Source organism: Nerophis ophidion, linkage group LG07 (genome assembly GCF_033978795.1).
Source record: "Nerophis ophidion isolate RoL-2023_Sa linkage group LG07, RoL_Noph_v1.0, whole genome shotgun sequence".
In the NCBI taxonomy this organism is placed as follows: Eukaryota; Metazoa; Chordata; class Actinopteri; order Syngnathiformes; family Syngnathidae; genus Nerophis; species Nerophis ophidion.
In genome coordinates, this window is record NC_084617.1 from 26,386,723 (window position 1) to 26,411,404 (window position 24,682).

Here is a 24,682-nt window from a genome sequence, read left to right on the forward strand (position 1 = left end):
AACCTATAGTCAATTGAGTAGACGGCAAAGACAAGATATTTAACATTCGAACTGGAATTTTTTTTTTATTTTTTGCAAATATTAGCTCATTCGGAATTTGATGCCTGCAACATGTTTTAAAAAAGATGGTACAAGTGGCAGAAAAGACTGAGAAAGTTGAGGAATGCTCATCAAACACTTATTTGGAACATTCCACAGGTGAACAGGCTAAATGGGAACAGGTCGGTGCCATGATTGGGTATAAAAGCAGCTTCCATGAAACGCTCAGTCATTCGAGGGTCACCACTTTGTGAACAAATGTGTGGGCAAATTGTCCAACAGTTTAAAAACAACATTTCACAACGAACTATTGCAAGGAATATAGGGATTTCACCATCTACGGTCTTTAATATCGTCAAATTGTTCAAAGAATCTGGAGAAATCACTGCACGTAAGCGATGATATTACGAACCTTCGATCCCTCAGGCGGTACTGCATCAAAAAGCGACATCCATGTGTAAAGGACATCACCATATTAGGCTCAGGAACACTTCAGAAAACCACTGTCAATAACTACAGTTTGTCGCTACATCTGTAAGGGCAAGTCAAAAGTCTACTATGCGGATCCAAGGCCATTTATCAACAACACCCAGTGGTAAAAATGCCCCTGTACCAATTTTTTTGCAATGTGTTGCTGCCATTAAATTCTAAGTTATTGATTATTGGCAAAAAAAAAAAAATGTCTTTGCAGTATATTCAATTGAATATAAGTAAAAAATTATTTGTAAATCCCTGTATTCGGTTTTTATTTACGAATTACACAACATGCCAACTTCACTGGTTTTGGGTTTTGTATTATTGCAATACCAGCATATCCCTCCAGAGGTGCCACTGAACCTCTCGCCCTTGTGTTTCAGTGGATGCGTTCCCGCTGGACCTCGGACCCGTGCTACGCCTTTTACGGCGTCGACGGCTCGGACTGCTCCTTCCTGGTCTACCTGAGCGAGGTGGAGTGGTTTTGCCCCCCGCTGGCCTGGAGGAATCAAACCGCGACGCCCACTTTGAAAACCCCGCCCAGGCAACAAGTACGTAACGCACCATTTGACGTCCGGGGCATGGAATTTATCAGCTTTGTGTTTGAAGGCATTCGCAGTCAGCATGGATAAAAATAAAAATGAAATGAAAATGAAAGAAATGTAAAACTGGTGGCCTGCTCTTGACGTTGTTGAGGTCAGGGTGGGCGTTTATCACTTTCACAATCAATCACCAGCTTGACTTGGTGACCAATATTGTCTTGGCAGGCAGAATATGCACCACGGCGTTCTTCTTTACCCTTTTGTCTCATCTCAATCTTCATCCTCGCTGCTAACAATTGAAACATTTCCGGACAATTCCTAAAGGTCCGACTCCGCGTTTAACCTCCACCACCTCATGCGTGGTCGTCCCCGGAGTATTGTGCTGCCTCCGTATTGAATTCTGATGTGAAGACATACTGCAGCCCTCGCTTCTACACACACACACACACACACACACACACACACACACACACACACACACTCACACACACACACACACACACACACATTCTTGTATTTGTTACCTTGAGACCTACGAAAAATGCCTCACTCTTTAGGTCAACACTTTCTAAAATACAAACTCCGTTTCCATATGTGTTGGGAAATTGTGTTAGATGTAAATATAAACGGAATACAATGATTTGAAAGTCCTTTTCAACCCATATTCAGTTAAATATGCTACAAAGACAATGTATTTGATGTTCAAACTGATAAACATGTTTTATTTTGCAAATAACCATAACTTTAGAATTTGATGCCAGCAACACGTGACAAAGAAGTTTGGACTTTTAAGCCCTCAGGCGGTACTGCATCAAAAACCGACATTAGTGTGTAAAGGATATCACCACAAGGGCTCAGGAACACTTCATAAAACCACTGTCAGTAACTACAGTTGGTCACTACATCTGTAAGTGCAAGTTAAAACTCTACTATGCAAAGCCAAACCCATTTATCAACAATATCCTGAAACGCTGCCGGCTTGGCTGGGCCCGAGCTCATCTAAGATGGACTGATGCAAAGTGGAAAGGTGTTCCGTGGTCTGACGAGTCCACATTTCCAATTTTTATTTGGAAACAGAGGACGTGGTGTCCTCCAGAACAAAGAGGAAAATAACCATTCGGATTGTTATAGGCGCAAAGTTCAAAAGCCAGCATCTGTGATGGTATGGGGGTGCATTAGTGCCCAAGCCATGGGTAACTTACACATCTGTGAAGACACCATTAATGCTGAATGGTCCATACAGGTTTTTGAGGAACATATGTTGTCATCCAAGCAACGTTATCATGGACGCCCCTGCTTATTTCAGCAAGACCAGTGTTAGAAACGCGTGGCTTCGTAAAAAAAGACTGCGGGTACTTTCCTGGCCCGCCTGCACTCCAGACCTGTCTCCCATCGAAAATGTGTGGCGCATTATGGAGCGTAAAATACGACAGTGGAGACCCCGGACTGTTGAACGACTGAAGCTCTACATAAAACACGAATAGGAAAGAATTCCACTTTCAAAGCTTCAACAATTAGTTTCCTCAGTTCCCAAACTTTTATTGAGTGTTGTTAAAAGAAAAGGTGATGTAACATAGTGGTGAACATGTCCTTTCCCAACTATTTTGGCACGTGTTGCAGCCATTAAATTCTAAGTTAATTATTATTTGCAAAAAAAATAAAAAGTTTATGAGTTTGAACAGCAAATATCTTGTCTTTGTAGTGCATTCAACTGAATATGGGTTGAAATGGATTTGCAAATCATTGTATTCCCTTTATATTTACATCTAACACAATTTCCCAACTCATATGGAAACGGTGTTTGTATTTGGCTCTCTGTTAGATGCAATGGTTTTCTATATTTGATACCACGATTTATGTCCTAACTTGTTCACACCTACTCATATGGAAGGCACTTTTCCATGTTGATGTCTCAAGAAGTGTAGAAATACAAACATACACATGCACGCACCCCCCCCCCCACCCCCCAACACACACACACACACATGCACACACACACACGCACACACGCGCTTTTGTGGGTTATATGCGTCTCTTGGGTATCACCGGTTGCTGTTCAGAGGAGTCCTTTACCTGCATTGTGCGAGTACATGACAGCTCTGCATGCTAATGTACCCGCTGAGGGCATCTGAGCAGACGCTTATTTCTGCCTATTTTTGCGGACACAACCCAGGGGCCGTGGCAACAAGTCAGTAGGACGGTGCTGCCTCACGCTGAGGGGTTTGAAATATTTTGCCGCCGTCATACAGTTTAAAATATGTGATCAAGCGTTGCAGATTGATGCCGATCCTCTCTGGCTGACAAGCTAGCAGCTAACTATGTGGCTTCATACGCAGTGTGGAGCCGCCCCCCTAAGCTAATAATAATAACATCCATTACGGAAAATAAACTACATTTCTTAGTATATCAAGTACCGTATTTTCCGGAGTATTGAGCGCACCCACAGAATTAAAAAACACATACAAATATTAAATTAACAGCAGCTCAGTCGTCAGAATTTTACTGTAAAAAATACAAACCCTGTTTCTATATGAGTTGGAAAATTGTGTTAAATGTAAATATAAACGGAATACAATGGTTTGCAAATCCTTTTCAACCCATGTTCAGTTGAATATGCTACAAAGACAACATATTTGATGTTCAAACTGATAAACGTTTTTTTGTTTGCAAATCATCATTAACTTTAGAATTTAATGCCAGCAACACGTGAAAAAAAAGTTGGGAAAGGTGCCAATAAATACTGATAAAGTTGAGGAATGCTCATCAAACACTTATTTGGAACATCCCACAGGTGTGCAGGCTAATTGGGAACAGGTGGGTGCCCTGATTGGGTATAAAAACAGCTTCCTAAAAATGCTCAGTCTTTCACAAGAAAGGATGGGGCGAGGTATACCCCTTTGTCCACAACTGCGTGAGCAAATAGTCAAACAGTTTAAGAACAACGTTTCTCAAAGTGCATTTGCAAGAAATGTAGGGATTTCAACATCTACGGTTAATAATATCATTAAAAGGTTCAGAGAATCTGGAGAAATCACTTCACGTAAGCAGCATGGCCAACATTGAATGACTGTGACCTTCGATCTGTATCAAAACCGACATCAATTTTTAAAGAATATCACTACATGGGCTCAAGAACACTTCAGAAAACCACTGTCACTAAGTACAGTTCGTCGCTACATCTGTAAGTGCAAGTTAAAGTTCTACTATGCAAAGCAAAAGCCATTTATCAACAACATCCAGAAACGCTGCTGGCTTCTCTGGGCCCGAGATCATCTAAGATGGACTGATGCAAAGTGGAAAAATGTTCTGTGTTCTGTGAACGAGTCAACATTTCAAATTGTTTTTGGAAATATTTCACATCGTGTCATCTGGATCAAAGGGGAAGCGAACCATCCAGACTGTTATCGACACAAAGTTCAAAAGCCAGCATCTGTGATGGAATGGGGGTGTATTAGTGTCCAAGGCATGGGTAACTGACACATTCGTGAAGGCACCATTAATGCTGAAAGGTACATACAGGTTTTGGAACAACATATGCTGCCATCTAAGCGCCGTCTTTTTCATGGACGCCCCTGCTTATTTCAGCAAGACAATGCCAAGCCACATTCAGCACGTGTTACAACAGCGTGGCTTTGTAAAAAAAGAGTGCGGGTACTTTCCTGGCCCGCCTGCAGTCCAGATCTGTCTCCCATCAAAAATGTGTGGCGCGTTATGAAGCGTAAAATACGTCAGCGGAGACCCCGGACTGTTAAACAGCTGAAACTCTACATAAAACAAGAATGGGAAAGAATTCCACTTTCAAAGCTTCAACAATTAATTTCCTCAGTTCCCAAATGTTTATTGAGTGTTGTTAAAAGAAAAGGTGATGTAACACAGTGGTGAACATGCCCTTTCCCAACTGCATTGGCACGTGTTGCAGCCATGAAATTCTAAGTTAATTATTATTTAAAAAAAAAAAAAAGGTTTATGCGTTTGAACATCAAATATCTTGTCTTTGTAGTGCATTCAACTGAATATGGGTTGAAAAGGATTTGCAAATCATTGTGTTCTGTTTTTATTTACCTCTAACACAATTTCCCAACTTAAATGGAAACAGGTTTTGTAGTATTACAGTATTTTTTGGACTAAAAGCCGCACCAACTAAATTTTTCCCATATTTAAGCCGCACTTGACTATAAGCCGCAGATATATAGGTTTTGAAATTAGTTATTTGCACAGAAATATTTAGTAAATGTTTAATAACATTACTTGTTTTCCAAATGGTGCCTGTAACACGGCAGTAAAACGGTTGATCAAACAAAACAGAAGTCATTGTCATGAACCCGCTAGCTGCTTAAGCTAGCTCTCCAATCAGCTAAACAGACTCAATAACTCCACTGTGACGTTTTGGTGAGTTTATTGAGGAATTAATGAAACTGAAAAAACACAGAAAGAATACCATTGTAAGTTAATAATGCTAACACAGACACATGTGTTAGCATATAAGCTAACGATCTCGATAGTAGCTTTACTTTATAACAATTGCACGTAAAAATATGCCTGAAAAAACACTCTTGCAGACATCACACATGGGACAGTTTAGTAAGTAAGAATTGTTTTAGTTATATTGTAAAACTTACAAATGTTGTTTGGAGCGATGAATAAAGAATCCATAGGAGTAGGAAAGCTATGTACGACTAAAAGACGGAACGCCAACTGTAGTTACGTTAGGTTTAAAAATAAAAAGTCTAAACAGAAGGGCAGTGCAACACCTGCAGTTAGCGAACTCATCCAGAGAATTACGCCATTGCACAAAACAGTATCACACATATAATATATTTATATATTATATCAGCCAATATGCTTATATATTAAAAATATAAAAGCAAATATATTTATTATATTTGCTTGTTTTTTTTAACTCTTTACATTATAACCTACCGTCAGAGAAAAAAAAATCCCCAAATTAGCCGCACCGTTTTAGAGGCCACATGGTTCAAAGCCTAGCCTGATAGTCCATCATTTCAGACTGTAGAGCGCACCAGGATATAAGCCTCACCCAATAAATTTTAGAAGTGAACAAATGTTTTTCCATATATAAGCAGCATTAGACTATAAGCAGCATATACTGTATATATACATTGTGAAATTAGTTATTTACGCTGATATATTTTGTAAATGTTTATTTACTTACCTTAATTGTTTCCAAATGTTTTCTGTAACACGGCAGTAAAACGGGTGATCAAACAAAACAGAAGTCATCGTCATGGACCCACTAGCTGCAAACGCTAGCTCTCCAACCAGCTAAACAGACTCAATAACTTCTCTGTGACATTTTGGTGAATTTACTAAGGAATTGGTGAAACTGAAACAAGACAAAAAGAATGGCATTGTAAGTTAAAAATACTAACACAGACACATGTGTGAGCATATTAGCTAATGCTATCGTCACTAGCTTGATTACGTTACGATAGCACGTACAAATATGCACGAAAATCAATCAATCAATCCGTTTATTTATATAGCCCTAAATCACAAGTGTCTCAAAGGGCTGCACAAACCACAACGACATGCTTGGTACAGAGCCCACATAAGGAAAAAACACCTACAGACATCATACATGGGACGGTTTAGGAAGTATAAACAGTTTTAGTTGTCTTGTAAAACTTACAAACGTTGCTTCGAGTGATGAATGAAGAATCCATTAGTGTGGAAATGCTATGGACTGCTTGAAGACGAAACTGCACTTGTACTTCCGGTTAAAAGCACCAAAATGGAAGGACTCTCACTCGTCCAAAAATGGCGCCATAGCACAAACAATAACACACCTTTTCACTGTATTTGCTTGTTTGTTTGTTTGTTTTTTTCAAAACAATATATATGCAAATTGGCCGTCAGCGAAGAAAAATAAAAAAATTAGCAACACCGTTTCATAAGTCGCATGGCTCGAAGTGTAGGAAAAAGTAACCGCTTATTGTCCTGAACTTGCGGTATTGTTTTCACCTGTGGCTAAACTTGCAAGCAAGCCAGTAGCAGGCATGCTAAAAGCTAAGATAACATAGTGGTTTGCAATTTTTCTATTCCATAAAGAAATGCCCAGAGAAAGATAAGGTCGTTTAAGTATTTATCCTACTCAACACCCGGTTTTGTGGCTGCAGGATTAGGTATCTGCTTTTTGCAGATGATGTGGTCCTGATGGCTTCATCTGGCCAGGATCTTCCGCTCACTGGATCGGTTCGCAGCCAAGTGTGAAGCGACTGGGATGGGTATTAACACCTCCAAGTCTGAGTCCATGGTTCTCACCCAGAAAAGGGTGTAGTGCCATCTCCGGGTTGAAGAGGAGACCCTGCCCCAAGTGGAGGAGTTCAAGTACCTCAGAGTCTTGCTCATGAGTGAGGGAAGAGTCGATCGTGAGATCGACAGGCGGATTGGTGCGGCGTATTCAGTAATGCGGATGCTGTATCTGTTGTGGTGAAGAAGGAGCTGAGCCGGAAGGTAAAGCTCTCAATTTACCGGTCGGTCTACGCTCCCATCCTCACCTATGGTCATGAGCTTTGGGTTATGACCGAAAGGACAAGATCACGGGTGCAAGCGGCCGAAATGAATTTCCTCCGCTGGGTGGTGGGGCTCTCCCTTAGAGATAGGGTGAGAAGCGCTGCCATGCTCAGGATGCCACCCGAACGCCTCTCTAAGGAAGTATTTAGGGTACGTCCGACAGGTCGGAGGCCACGGGGAAGACCTAGGACACGTTGGGAAGACTATGTCTCCTGGCTGGCCTGGGAATGCCTTGGGATCCTCCGGGAAGAGCAGGACGAAGTGGCTGGGTAGAGGAAAGTCTGGGCTTCCCTGCTTAGGTTGCTGCCCCCGCGACCCGACCTCGGATAAGTGGACGAACATGGATGGAAGTATTTATCCCAAACAACATCAGATAACGTTTTACGCTGCTACAGAAACGAGGAAGAAAGCAAGAAGAGAGAGAGACAAAAACAAATTCAGATCTCATATTGCTTTTAGGAATGAGGGAGGAAGGACGGGAAGGGTGGGGACAAAAATTGACTGATTATGATATCAGCCAAGACCAGGAAAGTCTCGATTAAACATGGAAAAGTTAGTCATAATAACAAAAATAATTTGTTGAGAGTATTGGTAATCTTCTACTGAAAAGACAATTATAACATCGATTAGTGATCTCCCAGCAGTCCTGTGCGTGGAGAAGGTGGGGGTCAGAGACATCTCCACCAGACCTCAGGAATTCAGCAGGGCCATAAAAGTGTCTTACCTTTGACAAAACCTTGGCACAGGCTCTTAATTCAAGACGCAAACACTTAGACTAAAAATGGTGGTTTAAACAAGAGATTACTCAAGCATCAACGTTGCCAAGGCAGCAGCTTTAAACAACAAAATAAATAAATGCTCAGTAAAGTTCAGGAAGTGTTGACGTTACCGCAGGAAGTAAGCAGTTATTAGCAGGAAATTAGAGTAGAGTTATGGAGAGGATCATTTAACAATTGCTGCTGAGTCAGCATTGTACGCGACACATAAGAAGAAGATCCATCCACAAATTGTTGACATTAAAAGTAATATCAGTATATGATCGATACGGGAGTGATACGGTCAATATTTTTATTTTGTCAATCATTTTGTTGTTAATGCTTACAAATTCAGAGAATAATTTCCCGCAAAAGCCAAATGATTAAAACGAGTAGTGGACTGTGTTTTATTTTAATTTTGTGTTCTATTGACTTTGTTATGTCATAAAAGTTTAAATATTGCAATGATATTGTTACACTGTCTATAGCACTCACTAGAAATACATTTAAAAATGTACAGTCGATACATGTGATCGATATCCATATTAAGATTGGTATCAAAATCTGCATCTCAAAACCTGGATCAAAACAGCCCTAATTACCATAATAATACACCAGTGTTGCCCACAGTTTGTCAATAACTGTGTGGTGGCGGGGGCGTGGCCAATCATGTAGTGGGGGCGTGGCCAAGCATGTAGTGGGGGCGTGGCCAATGACGTCAATGTTTTTGCATAAACAGCCATGATACCCATTTTGAAAAGAAAAAGTAGTACTGTACATGTATTTTTAGGACAAATTTGTATTACTAGTATCAACGCGTTTTTTTCTTACAAATGTTGCTTATAATGATGAATGAGGAAGTAGTAACGTTATGGACAACCCGAAGACGAAACGACACCTCTAACCTCCGGTTGAAAGCACACATGCAGCATCCTCTGGCTTATTTTAATACTTTATTAGGGGCCCCTGGTTAAATGGTTACACACTACATCTGTAAGTGCAAGTTAAAACTCTACTATGCAGAGCCAAAGCCATTAATCAACAACACCCAGTGGTAAAAATGCCAGTGAGAAATGTTGTGCAATGTGTTGCTGCCATTAATTTCTAAGTTAATGATTATTTGCAAAAAAAATAAAAAATGTCTTTGCAGTCTATTCAATTGAATATAAGTTGAAAAGGATTTGCAAATAATTGTATTCTGTTTTTCTTGGTCGCTACATCTGTAAGTGCAAGTTAAAACTCTACTATGCAAAGCGAAAGTCATTGATCAACAACACCCAGAAACGCTGGGCTCGGGCTCATCTAAGATGGACTGACGCAAAGTTTATAAGTGGTCTATGGTCTGACGAGTCCACATTTTAATTGTTATTGGAACTGTGGACGTCATGTCCTCTGGACCAAAGAAGAAAAGAACCATCCGGAATGTTATAAGCGCAGAGCTGAGAAGCCAGCATCTGTGATGGTATGGGGCTGTATTAGTGTCCAAGGCATGGGTAACTTACACATCTGTGAAGGCACCATTAAAGCTGAAAGGTACATACAGGTTTTGGAGCAACATATGTTGGCCATCCAAGCAACGTTATCAAGGACGCCCCTGTTTATTTCAGCAAGACAATGCCAAGCCACGTGTTACAACAGCATGGCTTCAAAGTAAAAGAGTGTGGGTACTAGACTGGCCTGTATGTAGTCCAGACCTGTCTCCCATTTGAAAATGTGTGGCAAATTATGAAGCCTAAAATACCACAACGGAGACTCCAGACTGTTGAACAACTTAAGCTGTACATCAAGGAAGAAGCTTAAAAAATTGGTCTCCTCATTTTGAAAACGTTTACTGAGTGTTGTTAAAAGGAAAGGCCATGTAACACAGTGGTAAAAATGCCCATCTTTCAACGTTTTTGCAATGTGTGTTTTTTGTTTTTGTTTTTTTTTACATTTTGTGTGTTTTTGTGTTAATGTTGCATGCAATACTACTGTTTTTGTTGTTGTTGTATGTTTTTATGAAATTTGTTTTTGCTGCTCTCTTGGCCAGGTCACTCTTTTTAAGAAATTTTAATCTCAATGAATTTTTACCTGGTTAAATAAGGAAAAACGAAAATATTTTTGCCTTGCAGAGTGGAACGCTTCTCCGAGATGTTATCCAATTTACAATCATAACATAACAACAAAAATCTGAGTAACTAAATACAATAAAATGTCAACGTCCTTTAGGCTAATTTCCGGTTCGACACGGGCGCTCTGCTGGAGCAGGTGGGCACCGGAAAGGAGTCGCTGAACTTCATGAGACGACGCATACGCAGGCTGGCAGCACAGTGGGCCTCCGCTGCTCGACGGCTGGATGACAAGCTGCGCGGCCACTGGAGGGACGAGAAGCGGGTGAGTGCCGAGCATTTGCACACATAAATATGCGCACGCACACGCGCCGTCTGCACAAACGGATGATGCGGGACCTAAAGTGCCTCATTTGGTTTCGCCACATTTTCTCTCTGCGGCGTAAACAAACTTCCAGGCAGCGCTGACCACACATTAACCATCCCATTACTGCGGCGCTCTGTTGGAATTGGCCAAACTATTTCATTGAGCTTGCAGAATAGTTCATCCTGACTTCTGATTGGCTTAGGTCATCCATCCATTTTTATCCCGCTTGTCCCTTTCAGGTCGCAGCTGGCTTAGGTTAGTGTTCTCAATTTTTTTTTTTACGACCAGGAAGAAAGAAACATTAAATTTTCACTGACCATGCAAGCATGCTAAAGTTAGCAGGCTAACTTTTTTTTTTGCTTATTTTGCTACTGTTGTACTGTACTGTGTATTGTATTGTATTGTAATGTATTGTACTGTATGTGACACATGTCAACATTTTTCTCTAATTTTGCAACCATTTACCCCTGAGTCATGCAAATAGGCCCTTGACACATGCTAACTGTTAGCATGCTAACCTTAGCATGCTAGCATGTTAACATTACCATGCTTACATTTTTAGCCCATTTTATAACTGTTTTCCCCAAAGTCATATAACTTGGTATGTGACACATGCTAACTGTTGGCATGTTAACATTAGCAGGCTATTTTTTTTCGCAAATTTTGCCACCGTTTGCTCCTGAGTCATACAATTTCGCCATTGACACCTGCTAACTGTTAGTATGATAGCATGTTAACATTACCTTGCTGAATTTTTTAGCTCATTTTGCCACCGTTTACCCCAGAGTTGTTTAACTTGATATGTGATGCATACTAACTGTTAGCATGCTATCATTAGCCTGAATTTTTTTTATTTTTTTTGCTACTTTTGCGAACGTTTTCCCAGAGTCATACAACGTCATACTTGACACATGCTAACTTTTAGCATGATAGCATGTTAACATGACCCTGCTTACTTTTTTAGCTCATTTTGCAACCGTTTACCCCAGAGTCATATGACTTGGTATGTAAGACATGCTAACTGTTAGCATGCCAACATTTATTTAGCAAATTTTCAGACTATTTCCCCAGAGTCATCCGACTTCATACTTGACACATGCTAACTGTTATCGTGATAGCATGTTAACATTATTTGCCTACTTGTTTAGTTCATTTTGCTACTGTTTACCCCAGAGTCATATAACTTGTTATAGAATAGAATAGAATAGAATAGAATAGAATAGAATAGAATAGAATAGAATAGAAAGTACTTAATGGATCCCTAGGGGATATTCAGCATATGTGTGGTATGTGACACATGCAAAGGTTTACCCCACAGTTATACAACTTCATACTTGACACATGCTAACTGTTAGCATTTTAGCATGTTAACGTGACAATGCTTACTTTTTTAGCTCATTTTACCACCGTTGACCCCAGAGTCAAATGACTTGGTATGTGAGACATGCTAACTGTGAGCATGCTAACATTTATTTTGCTAATTCTGCAAATCTTTTCCCCAGAGTCATACAACTTCATACTTGATACATGCTGTTAGCATGATAGCATGTTAACTTTACCATGCTTACATGTTTTGCTCATTTTGCAACTGTTTTCCCCAGAGTCATAAAACTTGGTATGTGACACATGCCAGTTGTTAGCACGCTAATATTAGCAGGCCATTTGTTTTGCTAATTTTGCAAACATTTACCCCAGAGTCATACAACTTCACCCTTGACACAAGCTAACCGTTAGCATGATATCATGTAAACATTACCATGTTTAGTATTTTTAGATAATTTTCTAACTGTTTGTCACATTTGCTAACTGTTAGCATGCTAACATTATCAGGCCATTATTTCCACTAGTTTTGAGAACTTTTACCCCGGAGTGATATACTTCCACCCTTGACACACCTTAGCATGCGAGCATGTTAACATTACCATGCTTACTTTTTTCAGCCCATTTTTTAACCGTTTTCCCCAGAGTCATATAACTTGGTATTTGACGCATGCTAACTGTCAGCATGCCAACATTAACAGGGTAATTTTTTTTCCGCTAATTTTGCAACCATTTACCTCAGAGTCATACAACTTTACCCTTGACACGTGCTAACTGTTAGCATGCTAGCAGGTTACAATTACCATGCTTACTTCGTTTAGCCTAATTTCTAACTGTTTTCCCCAGAGTCATTTAACTTGGCATGTGACACATTCTAACTGTCAGCATGCTAACATTTATTTTGCTAATTCTGCAAATCTTTTCCCCAGAGTCATACAACTTCATACTTGATACATGCTGTTAGCATGATAGCATGTTAACTTTACCATGCTTACATGTTTTGCTCATTTTGCAACTGTTTTCCCCAGAGTCATAAAACTTGGTATGTGACACATGCCAGTTGTTAGCACGCTAATATTAGCAGGCCATTTGTTTTGCTAATTTTGCAAACATTTACCCCAGAGTCATACAACTTCACCCTTGACACAAGCTAACCGTTAGCATGATATCATGTAAACATTACCATGTTTAGTATTTTTAGATAATTTTCTAACTGTTTGTCACATTTGCTAACTGTTAGCATGCTAACATTATCAGGCCATTATTTCCACTAGTTTTGAGAACTTTTACCCCGGAGTGATATACTTCCACCCTTGACACACCTTAGCATGCGAGCATGTTAACATTACCATGCTTACTTTTTTCAGCCCATTTTTTAACCGTTTTCCCCAGAGTCATATAACTTGGTATTTGACGCATGCTAACTGTCAGCATGCCAACATTAACAGGGTAATTTTTTTTCCGCTAATTTTGCAACCATTTACCTCAGAGTCATACAACTTTACCCTTGACACGTGCTAACTGTTAGCATGCTAGCAGGTTACAATTACCATGCTTACTTCGTTTAGCCTAATTTCTAACTGTTTTCCCCAGAGTCATTTAACTTGGCATGTGACACATTCTAACTGTCAGCATGCTAACATTTATTTTGCTAATTCTGCAAATCTTTTCCCCAGAGTCATACAACTTCATACTTGATACATGCTGTTAGCATGATAGCATGTTAACTTTACCATGCTTACATGTTTTGCTCATTTTGCAACTGTTTTCCCCAGAGTCATAAAACTTGGTATGTGACACATGCCAGTTGTTAGCACGCTAATATTAGCAGGCCATTTGTTTTGCTAATTTTGCAAACATTTACCCCAGAGTCATACAACTTCACCCTTGACACAAGCTAACCGTTAGCATGATATCATGTAAACATTACCATGTTTAGTATTTTTAGATAATTTTCTAACTGTTTGTCACATTTGCTAACTGTTAGCATGCTAACATTATCAGGCCATTATTTCCACTAGTTTTGAGAACTTTTACCCCGGAGTGATATACTTCCACCCTTGACACACCTTAGCATGCGAGCATGTTAACATTACCATGCTTACTTTTTTCAGCCCATTTTTTAACCGTTTTCCCCAGAGTCATATAACTTGGTATTTGACGCATGCTAACTGTCAGCATGCCAACATTAACAGGGTAATTTTTTTTCCGCTAATTTTGCAACCATTTACCTCAGAGTCATACAACTTTACCCTTGACACGTGCTAACTGTTAGCATGCTAGCAGGTTACAATTACCATGCTTACTTCGTTTAGCCTAATTTCTAACTGTTTTCCCCAGAGTCATTTAACTTGGCATGTGACACATTCTAACTGTCAGCATGCTAACATTAGCAGGCTAACTTTTTTCGGTCATTTTTAAACCTTTTACCCCTGAGTCTTACAACTTTACCCTTGACACATGCTAACTGTTAGCATGTTTGCATGTTAACATTACCATGATTACCATTTTTTTAGCTCATTTTTCCACCATTTACTCCAGAGTCATTTAACTTGGTATGTGACACATGCTACCTGTTAGCATGCAAACATTGAGAGGCTAACTTTTTTCACAAATTTTGCAACCGTTTACCCCAGAGTCATACAACTTCACCCTTGACACATGCTGTTTACATGCTTTTATGTTAACATTACCGTGCTTACCTTTTTTAGCTCATTTTTCCACCATTTACCACAGAGTCATTCAATTTGGTATGTGACACATGCCAACTGTTGGCACACTAACAATATAGGGCTAACTTTTTTCACTAATTTTGCAACCGTTTACCCCAGAGTCATACAACTTCACACGTGACCCATGCTAACTGTTAGCATGGTAGTATTAGTATGCAAACTTTTTTTTTTGTCATTTTCGCATAGGTTCACCTATGAGTCATTACACTCGGTACCTGATTCATGCTAACTCTGCGCATGCTAACAGTTAGCATTTCAGTTTGACTGGCACGTAGATTCTAATTATAAGTACACCTTTGATTGGCATGTTATCGTAATGAAAAAAAACAACAAAATGTAGGTCAAGTTAAAACAAAAAATAACCTTATTAACATTGTTTTTCAGGTTATAACATAAACTAAAGTGCTTATTTATTTTATAAAACATTTTGACCGACCTGATCCATTTGATACTGATAAATGAAATAGACTCATTTAATAATGATACATTCCTATTGATCAGCAACATTACCTCAGGTGCGCAATATATAAAACACAAAAATAAATCAAAACATTTGTGCGGATTTTTTTGGTTTTGTTAATTTCTTATTTCAGAGCTCCTTTCCTCCTGTTTGGTGATCAGGTCACTCGCCTGTTGCTGATCCCTAATCAGAGGGCAGAGAAAAGTTTGAGAGCCACTAATGTGCATGTAAAAAATGTTGATTACGCTAGTTTGATGAATATTATATAAAACAATTTTTATAGAAAAATATGATTAACTTAAAATAAATAAATTTTCCTATCATGCTACGTTGGATAAATGCAAAAAATGCAGCGATTTTTGTGAAAATATGAATCATTCACTTGGCTTTTTTTTCTACATTTAGCATGAATTTGGTGCCTCTTGACTCCATTTCATCAGGTTTGAATCTGACATTAAAGGCCTATTAAAATGAGATTTTCTTATTTAAACGGGAATAGCAGGTCCATTCTATGTGTCATACTTGATCATTTCGCGATATTGCCATATTTTTGCTGAAAGGATTTAGTAGAGAACATCGACGATAAAGTTCGCAACTTTTGGTCGCTAATAGAAAAGCCTTGCCTTTACCGGAAGTATGTGCGCGTGATGTCACGAGTTGCAGGGCTCCACACATATTCACATTGTTTATAATGGGAGCCACCAGCAGTAAGAGCAATTCGGACCGAGAAAGCGACAATTTCCCCATTAATTTGAGCAAGGATGAAGGATTTGTGAATTAGGATGTTGACAGTGAAGGACTAGAAAAAAAAAAGCGGCGGTAATGTGAGGGTTTCAGTAATTAGACACATTTACTAGGATATTTCTGGAAGATCCCTTATCTGCTTATTGTTTTAATAGTGTTTTAGTGAGATTTTAAAGATTGTAAAGACATACCTCGAGGTCGGCTGGCTGCGGTGAACACGCAGTGTCTCAGAGAGAAGCCGAGGATCCAAGCTCACAGCTGCTGCAGGACGACGAATAATCCACTGATATCTCCGGTAAGATATATATCACAATTTCCCCATCCAAAAACATGCTGGTTGACGTAGAGAAAACATGTTCGCTTGACCGCTCCGCTTCACAACAAACAAAGAAACACCGGCTGTGTCTCGGTGCTAAAGAAAGCTGCAATACAACGCTTTCCACCAACAGCATTGTTTTTTATAGTCTCCATTATTAAATGAACAAATTGCAAAATATTCAGCAACACAGATGTCCAAAATACTTTGTAATTATGTGGTTAAAGCAGACGACTTTTAGCCGCGAGTGGTGCAGCGCTAATATTTCCTGACAGTCCGTGACGTCACGCGTACGCGTCATCATTCCGCGACGTTTTCAACAAGAAACTCCGCGGGAAATTTAAAATTGCAATTTAGTAAACTAAAAAGGCCGTATTGGCATGTGTTGCAATGTTATTATTTCATCATTGATATATAAACTATCAGACTGCGTGGTCGGTAGTAGTCGGTTTCAGTAGGCCTTTAATGAAAGTGATCCCAGCTGTGAATCCTCCGAAGCGTATGTGAACGCATGACTTCCTGCCCAGACGCAGAAGTCCTACAAAATACCGGGAATGAGAAGTTCTGCAGGACTACATCCACCTGCCTTTTTGTCCCCCCTCCGACCACAGATCCTGGTCCATGTGGGCTTCCTGACCGAGGAGTCGGGCGATGTGTTCAGCCCCAAAGTACTGAAAGGGGGTCCGCTGGGGGAGATGGTGCAGTGGGCCGACATCCTCACTGCTCTCTACGTGCTCGGACACGACCTCAAGATCTCCGTGTCTGTCAAGGAGCTGCATGGGTATGTGGCCATTTTGTTTTCTTGTCATGTTACGTAGCGGTGGTCAACATGCATGGACGTGGTCAGAAGGGGTGACCTTTTTCCTACTTCTGATATTGGAGCCTTGGCTGTATTGGCCGATACCGATATTAATCACAAATCATAAATATTTTATTTTGTAGTGTGGAATGCTAGGAAAGGTTTCATCAAGACAAATGAGTCAGAGAACAAACACTAACCTATTTATTATTAACGGCTGTAATGGACTATGCTGTCTTTAATTACCCTATTTTCCGGAATATAGAGCGCACCCTCAAAATTAGAATTTTTTTTTCCATATATTAGCCGCACCAGGCTATAATATAAGCTGCACAAATTACATTTTAGATGAAAACAATATTTTTTCCTCTTATAAGTCGCACCAGACTATAAGCCAATTTAATTTTAGACAAAAACTATTTTTTTTCATATATTAGCCGCACCGGACAGTAACAAAACCACTTAATTTCATACGAAAACAACATGTTTCGTCTTATTAGCCCCACCAGACTATAAGCACATCTAATTTTAGGGGAAAAAAATATTGTTTCCTTCTGTTAGGCACACCGGTGTATACAAGCCACAACCACAAAATTTTAGACAAAAACAATATTTATCACACACGGACATACCGGACTATAAGCCGCACCCACTTTGTTTTAGACGAAAACAATACTGTCCTATATGTTAGACGCACCAGACTATAATATAAGATGCAGAAATTGCATTTTAGATGAAAACAATATTTTTTCCATATTTTAATGGCACCGGACTAGAAGCCGCACCCATTTAACTTCAGACAAAATAATATTTTCCATATATTAGACGCACATGGCTATGAGCCGCACCAATTTATTTTAGACAAAAACAATATGTTTCCATGTATTAGCCACACCAGACTAAAATCCGCACCCTTTTAACTGTAGACGAAAATAAAATGTTTCCGTATATTAGACACACCGGACAATAAGCTGCACCCATTTAACCAGGGGTCCCCAAACTACGGCCCGCAGGCCGGATACGGCCCGCCAGCATCCAAAATCCGGCCCGCGGGTAGTACCAAGTAAAAAATAATCATAATTTATTTATTTAGTTTTTAAATTACATTTGTATTATTATTTTGTCAATCTGTTCTTTTTCACTCATCCATCAATACATTCTCTACCGCTTGTTACTGGGTCTCTTAGGCAAATAAGGCACGCCAGCATCCAAAATCCGACCTGCAGGTAATACCAAGTAAAAAAAATAAAAATAATAATAATAATAAACAAAAAAAAAGAATATATATATATATATATATATATATATATTTTTTTTTTATATGTATTATGTTTTAATCTTTCCTTTTTCGCCTATCCATCAATTCATTTTCTACCGCTTTTTACTGGGTCTTCTAGGCAGATAAGGCACGCCAGCATCTACCAAGTAAAAAGAAAAAAAATAAATACATAAATAATATACACATATATATATATATATATATATATATATATATATATATATATATAGTATATATTTTTTTTTTATTAATATTTTATAATATTTCCTTTTTCGCCCATCCATCAATTCATTTTCTACCGCTTAGTAGACCCACTGGGTCTCTGAGGCAGATAAGGCATACCAGCATCCAAAATGCAGATAATAATTTCATCAAACCTCGTGTGTGTCAATCATTGGTACTTTAACTTTAACTTTTAAAATCCGGCCCGCGGCTAGTCCTGACTATTAAAAAAAAAAAAAAACTGTTCTTGTTTTTCTAAATTAGAAGTTTTTTTTAATCTTTCCTTTTTCGCCCATCCATCATTTCATTTTCTACCGCTTGTTATTGGGTTTCCTAGCTGCTCAAGCAAATCATATTGTCTAAAAATGCATTTTCTCAGCGGTAACGGGACTTCATCACGCTTGCGCCACAAAGGCGGCAAATGCGCGATTTTTCAGTCAATTAGTGCTCGAGGGGAAAAAAATCGTTGGGGAAACATAAATTAGACTACGAGTGTTGAGTTTTTAAACATCAGTGGACGTATGAGTTTTTTTCAATTTAAGGAAAAGACAGTTTAGATTGTGTGTGTGTGTTTTTATATATATATATATATATATATATATATATATATATATATATATATATGCATATATATATATACATATATGTATATGTATGTATCTATACGTATATATATGTATACATATACATACATATCTATATATATACATATATATATATATATATATTTATGTATGTATATATATATGTATGTATATATATATATATATATATATATATATATATATATATATATATATATGTATGTATATATATATATATATATATATATATATATATATATATATATATATATATATATATATATATATATATATATATATATATATGTATGTATATATGTGTGTCTTGGCTGTATTCTTGGAAGCATCCTCGCTCATCCATGCGGACTGGACACTGGCCAAGAGTTGGTTGGCGGCCGAGAGTGGAGTCGGCTCTCTTGGTTGCTTTGTTGGGTCTGCTCCTGTCTCTGGCCATGCTCCCTCCACCCCAGCGGACGATGGCGTGGAACACCACAGAGGCCACCACAGTGGATATGTTTATTTTACTTTTTATTCATAGCTGTATGTAGAAGTGTCTGGTTGTATCTGCTGCTTTAATGTCTTTAATGTCCTCTGTGTTCTTTGACGTTTGATGTGTCCCTCTTACATGTGTGTTCTATGGCTATGAGTTGTTTTTTTCCCTTGGCCTCAGTCTGCACCCCCTCTCCAGGGCCCAGGCTAAGACCGATTTTTTTATTTTATTTTATTTTAATCCATCCATCCATCCTTCTTCTTCCGCTTATCCGAGGTCGGGTCGCGGGGGCAACAGCCTAAGCAGGGAAACACAGACTACCCTCTCCCCAGCCCTCGGGTCAAAAACTTTAGGGACCCCTGCATTTAACTTTAGACAAAATAATATTTTCCATATATTAGCCGCACCGGACTATGAGGCGCACCCAGTTAATTTTAGACAAAATTAGTTATTTGCTCAGGAATATATTTGTAAATGTTTATTCACATACCTTAATTGTTTCCAAACGGTTTCAATAATCCATCCATTTCCTACCGCTTGTCCCTTTTTTGGGACACGGCAGTAAAATGAATGTCGGGGGGCTAGGGGGGTTGTTGGAGTGCAGAGCGACTGTAGGATCTCAACCCCACAGCAGACAGCCCGGCTGAGGCGACAGTTGGCTTGATGGATAAGAAAGACCTGAGGGATGGGGTAAGAATATTGAAAATAACTCAGCGTTTTTTAGTGTGTAGGTTATTGAATGTACAGAGGATCTTGTAGTTGAGTTGATTTGGTGAAGAACAGGGTTAATGTGACTGTTCTGCAGAGCATTCTGGACTAGTTGGAGTTAATGGCGGAGGTTGTGGGGGAGACCAAAAAGTAGGGAGTTACAATAATTTGAAGTGACGAGAGTGAACCAGCATTGCAGCTCTATTGGCAGAGACTGAAGGGTTGATGTCAGAGAGGTGGAAATAGAAGGGTGTTGTTGATGTGGGGAGGAAATGACAGAGTGCTGTTGAGGACCATACCCAGACTCTTAACATGGGAGGAGGGTGAAACCATAGAGTTCTTTCAGGTGATGGTTTACCTGGGGTGCTTGGAGAGTGTGGACTTACAACCAATGAGGACTTTGTCTATTTAACGCTGTTTGAAGAAAATGACTTGTGAACCAGGATTGTATTTCCTGTAAGCAGGCACCGAGGGAGGTGGAAGAGGGTTTGGAGGAACTGCAGAGCTGGGTGTCGTCCGTGTACCTGTGAACATGTATGTGATGTTTACGGAAGATCTGAAGCACGTAGATGACGGCCAGAGGACGGAGCCCTGGAGCGCACCAGAAGACATGATTTTAACTGGATGAACTGAGGACGGTCAGAAGGACAGGAGTGAAACCAGACTAGGGGTGTGTCAGTCTTACATACCAAGTCATATGACTCTGGGGTGACTTTGTTTAACGTGGGGAGACTGGTGCACAGACAGTCACCACACAATCCTTGACAGATCCAGGTCTGGGTTAGCAGTCATCCTCCGCCTGTTCCACCGTTGAGGTCTTGGGTTGTTATTCCCCATAACTGGGCCCACATGGATGTGGGGGTGCCTCCTTCCGCCATCGCAGCCATTGTGGGGGTTCATACATCTACCGTCTTCCGCCTGCTACGTCGTTGAGGTCTGAGCTAAATCCCTGGCTAGGGGGCAGTCAGGTACTAGGCCTTTGCCAAGGGCCACCTGGGGTAACAGTAGTAAAGGGGTTAACCTCCTAGTGCCCCAGGACCCCATAGAGGACCTCCACTGCCAGATGCACTTTAACGTCATGCCCAGGACACAACGGCGTTAGCAGAATAGCTAATGCTAACGACGCTAGCTTCATTACGTTACGAAAGCATGTAGAAATACGCATGAAAACACTCCTACAGACCTCGCACACGGGACAGTTTGGGAAGTAAGAATTGTTGTAGTTATATTGTAAAACTTACAAACGTTGCTTGGTTTGATGAATGGAGAATCCATAGATACAGTATTTGCAAATGTACACAACTTTTCCGCTTACATTGGTTGGGGTACGTGCCATTGTTCTGTTTGTATTTATTTAATCTTGTAAAGCACTAATGCAATGCCACACACATATAAATAGTCAGCTAAACATTGGAGTAGTCTTTAAAAATATTTTACTGATGGACAAATGAATAGAAATAGGCTAGATGAATAAATGAACACTCAATCAGCATGCTGAAACAAACTGTAACCTACATTCTTGTATGACAACAAAATGGCTTGCCGAACAGAAGGCAGAGGAAACTACATGTTTTGATTTAGTATTTGCCAGTTGGACTTTACAGATCCTGAAAAAGGTGAATTTGGATCGCTAACATTGTTAGCAAAAATGAGTGGGATTTAACTTAGAGAAAATTAGCATCACGGCTAACAGAGAAATGTTTTTTGTTCACTATGAGACTGTGGTGGTACATAAACCTAGCTAGCTAGAGATTGTCAGGATCCGTGGACCAGATCATGTTTTGTTCACTTATGTTTTGTTAGTTTTGGACTCCCTCAGTTCCTGTTTTGTGGATCTCTGGGTTTGTTTTGGTTTCCATGGGGAATAATTGGGGTCACCTGCCTCTGGTTAGTGGTCTGCATGCTCACCTGCTGTTGAGCGCTATTCAGAGAGCTATTCATTCACGTTGTTCGCCACACTCTGTCTGGTTTCATTGTTTGCATTTGCAACAGTTACGTTGGTATTCTTGTTTCCCAGTTCATGATTCCAGTGTTAAGTGGTTACCTTAACTTCCCGTGGGATCGGCACATTTTCCTTTCGCTTGTTTCCTGCTTTTGGTTTAAGCTATGATTTATGAGGAATACATAATCTCCTATCTCACACTTTCGTCCGGAGTTGTCCGTCTGCATCCTGGGAGAACGACCCCGCGGACAGATGCTACCCCAACGTGACAGAGATATTGGCCTCAAAATCATTTAACAAGTGCAGGAACAGCTAGCTAGCTTGAGTGGAAGTCTGCTGGAGTAGTCTACAGTCATTCAGCAACAGTTACACCTCTATTAAACTTAAATACCATAGATCAAATATGTTTACCCCAGTAATACCATCAAAACTTACCTGACTGGATGAAGTCTGTGGGCTCAAATACTAGTGTGTCCTCAATAGCCCTGCTGTAGTGTCTAGCATGCTGGGATTTATCTGTGCATGTGATGGAAATATGCACTGCATACGTGATGGAGGAATGCACCGTTAAGGGTTGAAATGCGACTGAATTTGCATTAAATCAGGTTGTTTTAGATAATAATCATGCTGCAAGATTTAGCATGTTGCATTCAATGTTTATTCACATTCATTTCCCATGAATTCTTGTTAATTCCCAAATATTCCAGTTCATTCTCATGGAGAGTTTTCAACTTTAAATATTCCCGGAATTTTGCAACCCTAAGCACAAACAATAAAAAAATTAATTAAAAAAAATCCGGCCATGTTCTTGTTTTTTTTTTTTTTACTTTTTATTATGCCCTACAGCGAAGAAAAATCCATAAATTAGCCGCACTAATTAAAAGTGTGACTGGAACGCTCGTAACTCGTCATACCCAACTCTGACTGTGTTCCTGTGTACTTACTACTTCCACCGGGCAGGACAGGGAGCCCATTGATTAGCACTGCTGCCACCTAGCTGTGGAGCTGGTGTATGGTTCTAATATGAATCCTAGTGTGTCGACAGAGATAATGAGAATTGTGCCTGCTATTTGAGAAACACTGTCATTGTCAGAAAAATGTATTTATTTTGATCCAAGACCTGCCCTAGCTTGATCCAGGACCAGTCCAAGCCCAAGGCATCTTTTTCTTTTGTGTTAATGTGACCTAAAACAATGGCTGTTTACATATCCCCAATTCCTTCAGAAACAGCTGTTATGTGAACAGAGAACGTCCAAATAAAAATAGGTGGCGTACAATATTTCGCCAGAGCGTGCTGTAGACTGTACAAGAGTACAGCCCAGACGTTTCTCCTCAAATTGAGCCAAATTTAATTCTGTCTCTGTTTAATTCCTTGCTTCTTGTCTCATTTAATAGATGTCATCAGTGTTTGAACCTGACAGTCATTATGAAATGTATGCCAAGCTTGTGTGTTTAGCCGTTTTGTAGCTGGTAGTTTCTACTAGCATGATTACCTTTTGTCATATACTTAAAACCGAAGAAATTGTGTGCATGTCAGAAGACATTTTGATGTTTGCACACGTAAACTCCCAGCTGGACTGGTTGTGTCGGACATTGATTGATTTGTTGGAACTTTTATTAGTAGATTTGATTTGATTTGATTTGATTTTTATTAAGGATCCACATTAGCTGGTTGCCACAACAACCCACTAGTCTTCCTGGGGTCCACGACTCAATACAATTACAAGTAAAAGCATATAATTATAACTACACAATACAGACAAAAACAAGTTAAAATAACATAAATTTAAAAAAAATTATAAATTAAAAAAATTGCAAAGTTTCCACATTTTTAATCAATCATTCATCTTTAACTTCTGCCTCATCAATAACACATCTCCATATGGGGAGACTATTAGTGGAGGTAGAACTCTTTTTGATGCACTTCGCTTTTGACGTCTTTGACATTAGCGATTTTGAGTAGTTTTTGGCAAATTTAGCAATTATACACCTGAGCTTGTACACCTGCAAAAAAACAGGTTGTGGATGTGTTGTAGTGGCCAGGTGACTGCCTTAGCGAGTGGGCTACCATTGCTTATTTTCATGTTTCGAGGGCTCTAAGTACGTTAAAGATATTCAGAAGGTCATAAACGGTTTTCACTTGTTCCATCCGTGGAAATATCCGATTTGTTCACCATTTTTAAATAATAAGGGACAACAGAAATGGGGATTGTTTTTATTTTTAGCACAGACAGTAAGTTTTGTGTTTTTGCACGTGGACAAAAGGCTTTGTCGTCGTCTCGGGGATGCTCTGTGAGTAATCAACAGCCCGACGCATCTCACATGAT

The 24,682-nt window shown here is 39.5% G+C and overlaps 1 protein-coding gene across 1 annotated transcript in view; it reads left to right on the plus strand.

The window, feature by feature from the left end:
* LOC133556168 (alpha-1,6-mannosylglycoprotein 6-beta-N-acetylglucosaminyltransferase B-like) overlaps window positions 1-24,682 on the plus strand; it is a 242,962-nt gene that overhangs the window by 120,448 nt on the left and 97,832 nt on the right. The window contains exons 6-8 of the mRNA XM_061905831.1: window positions 897-1,064; window positions 10,553-10,717; window positions 16,943-17,112. Of these exons, the coding sequence (XP_061761815.1) occupies window positions 897-1,064; window positions 10,553-10,717; window positions 16,943-17,112 (503 nt within the window). The remainder of the gene's footprint in view (window positions 1-896; window positions 1,065-10,552; window positions 10,718-16,942; window positions 17,113-24,682) is intronic.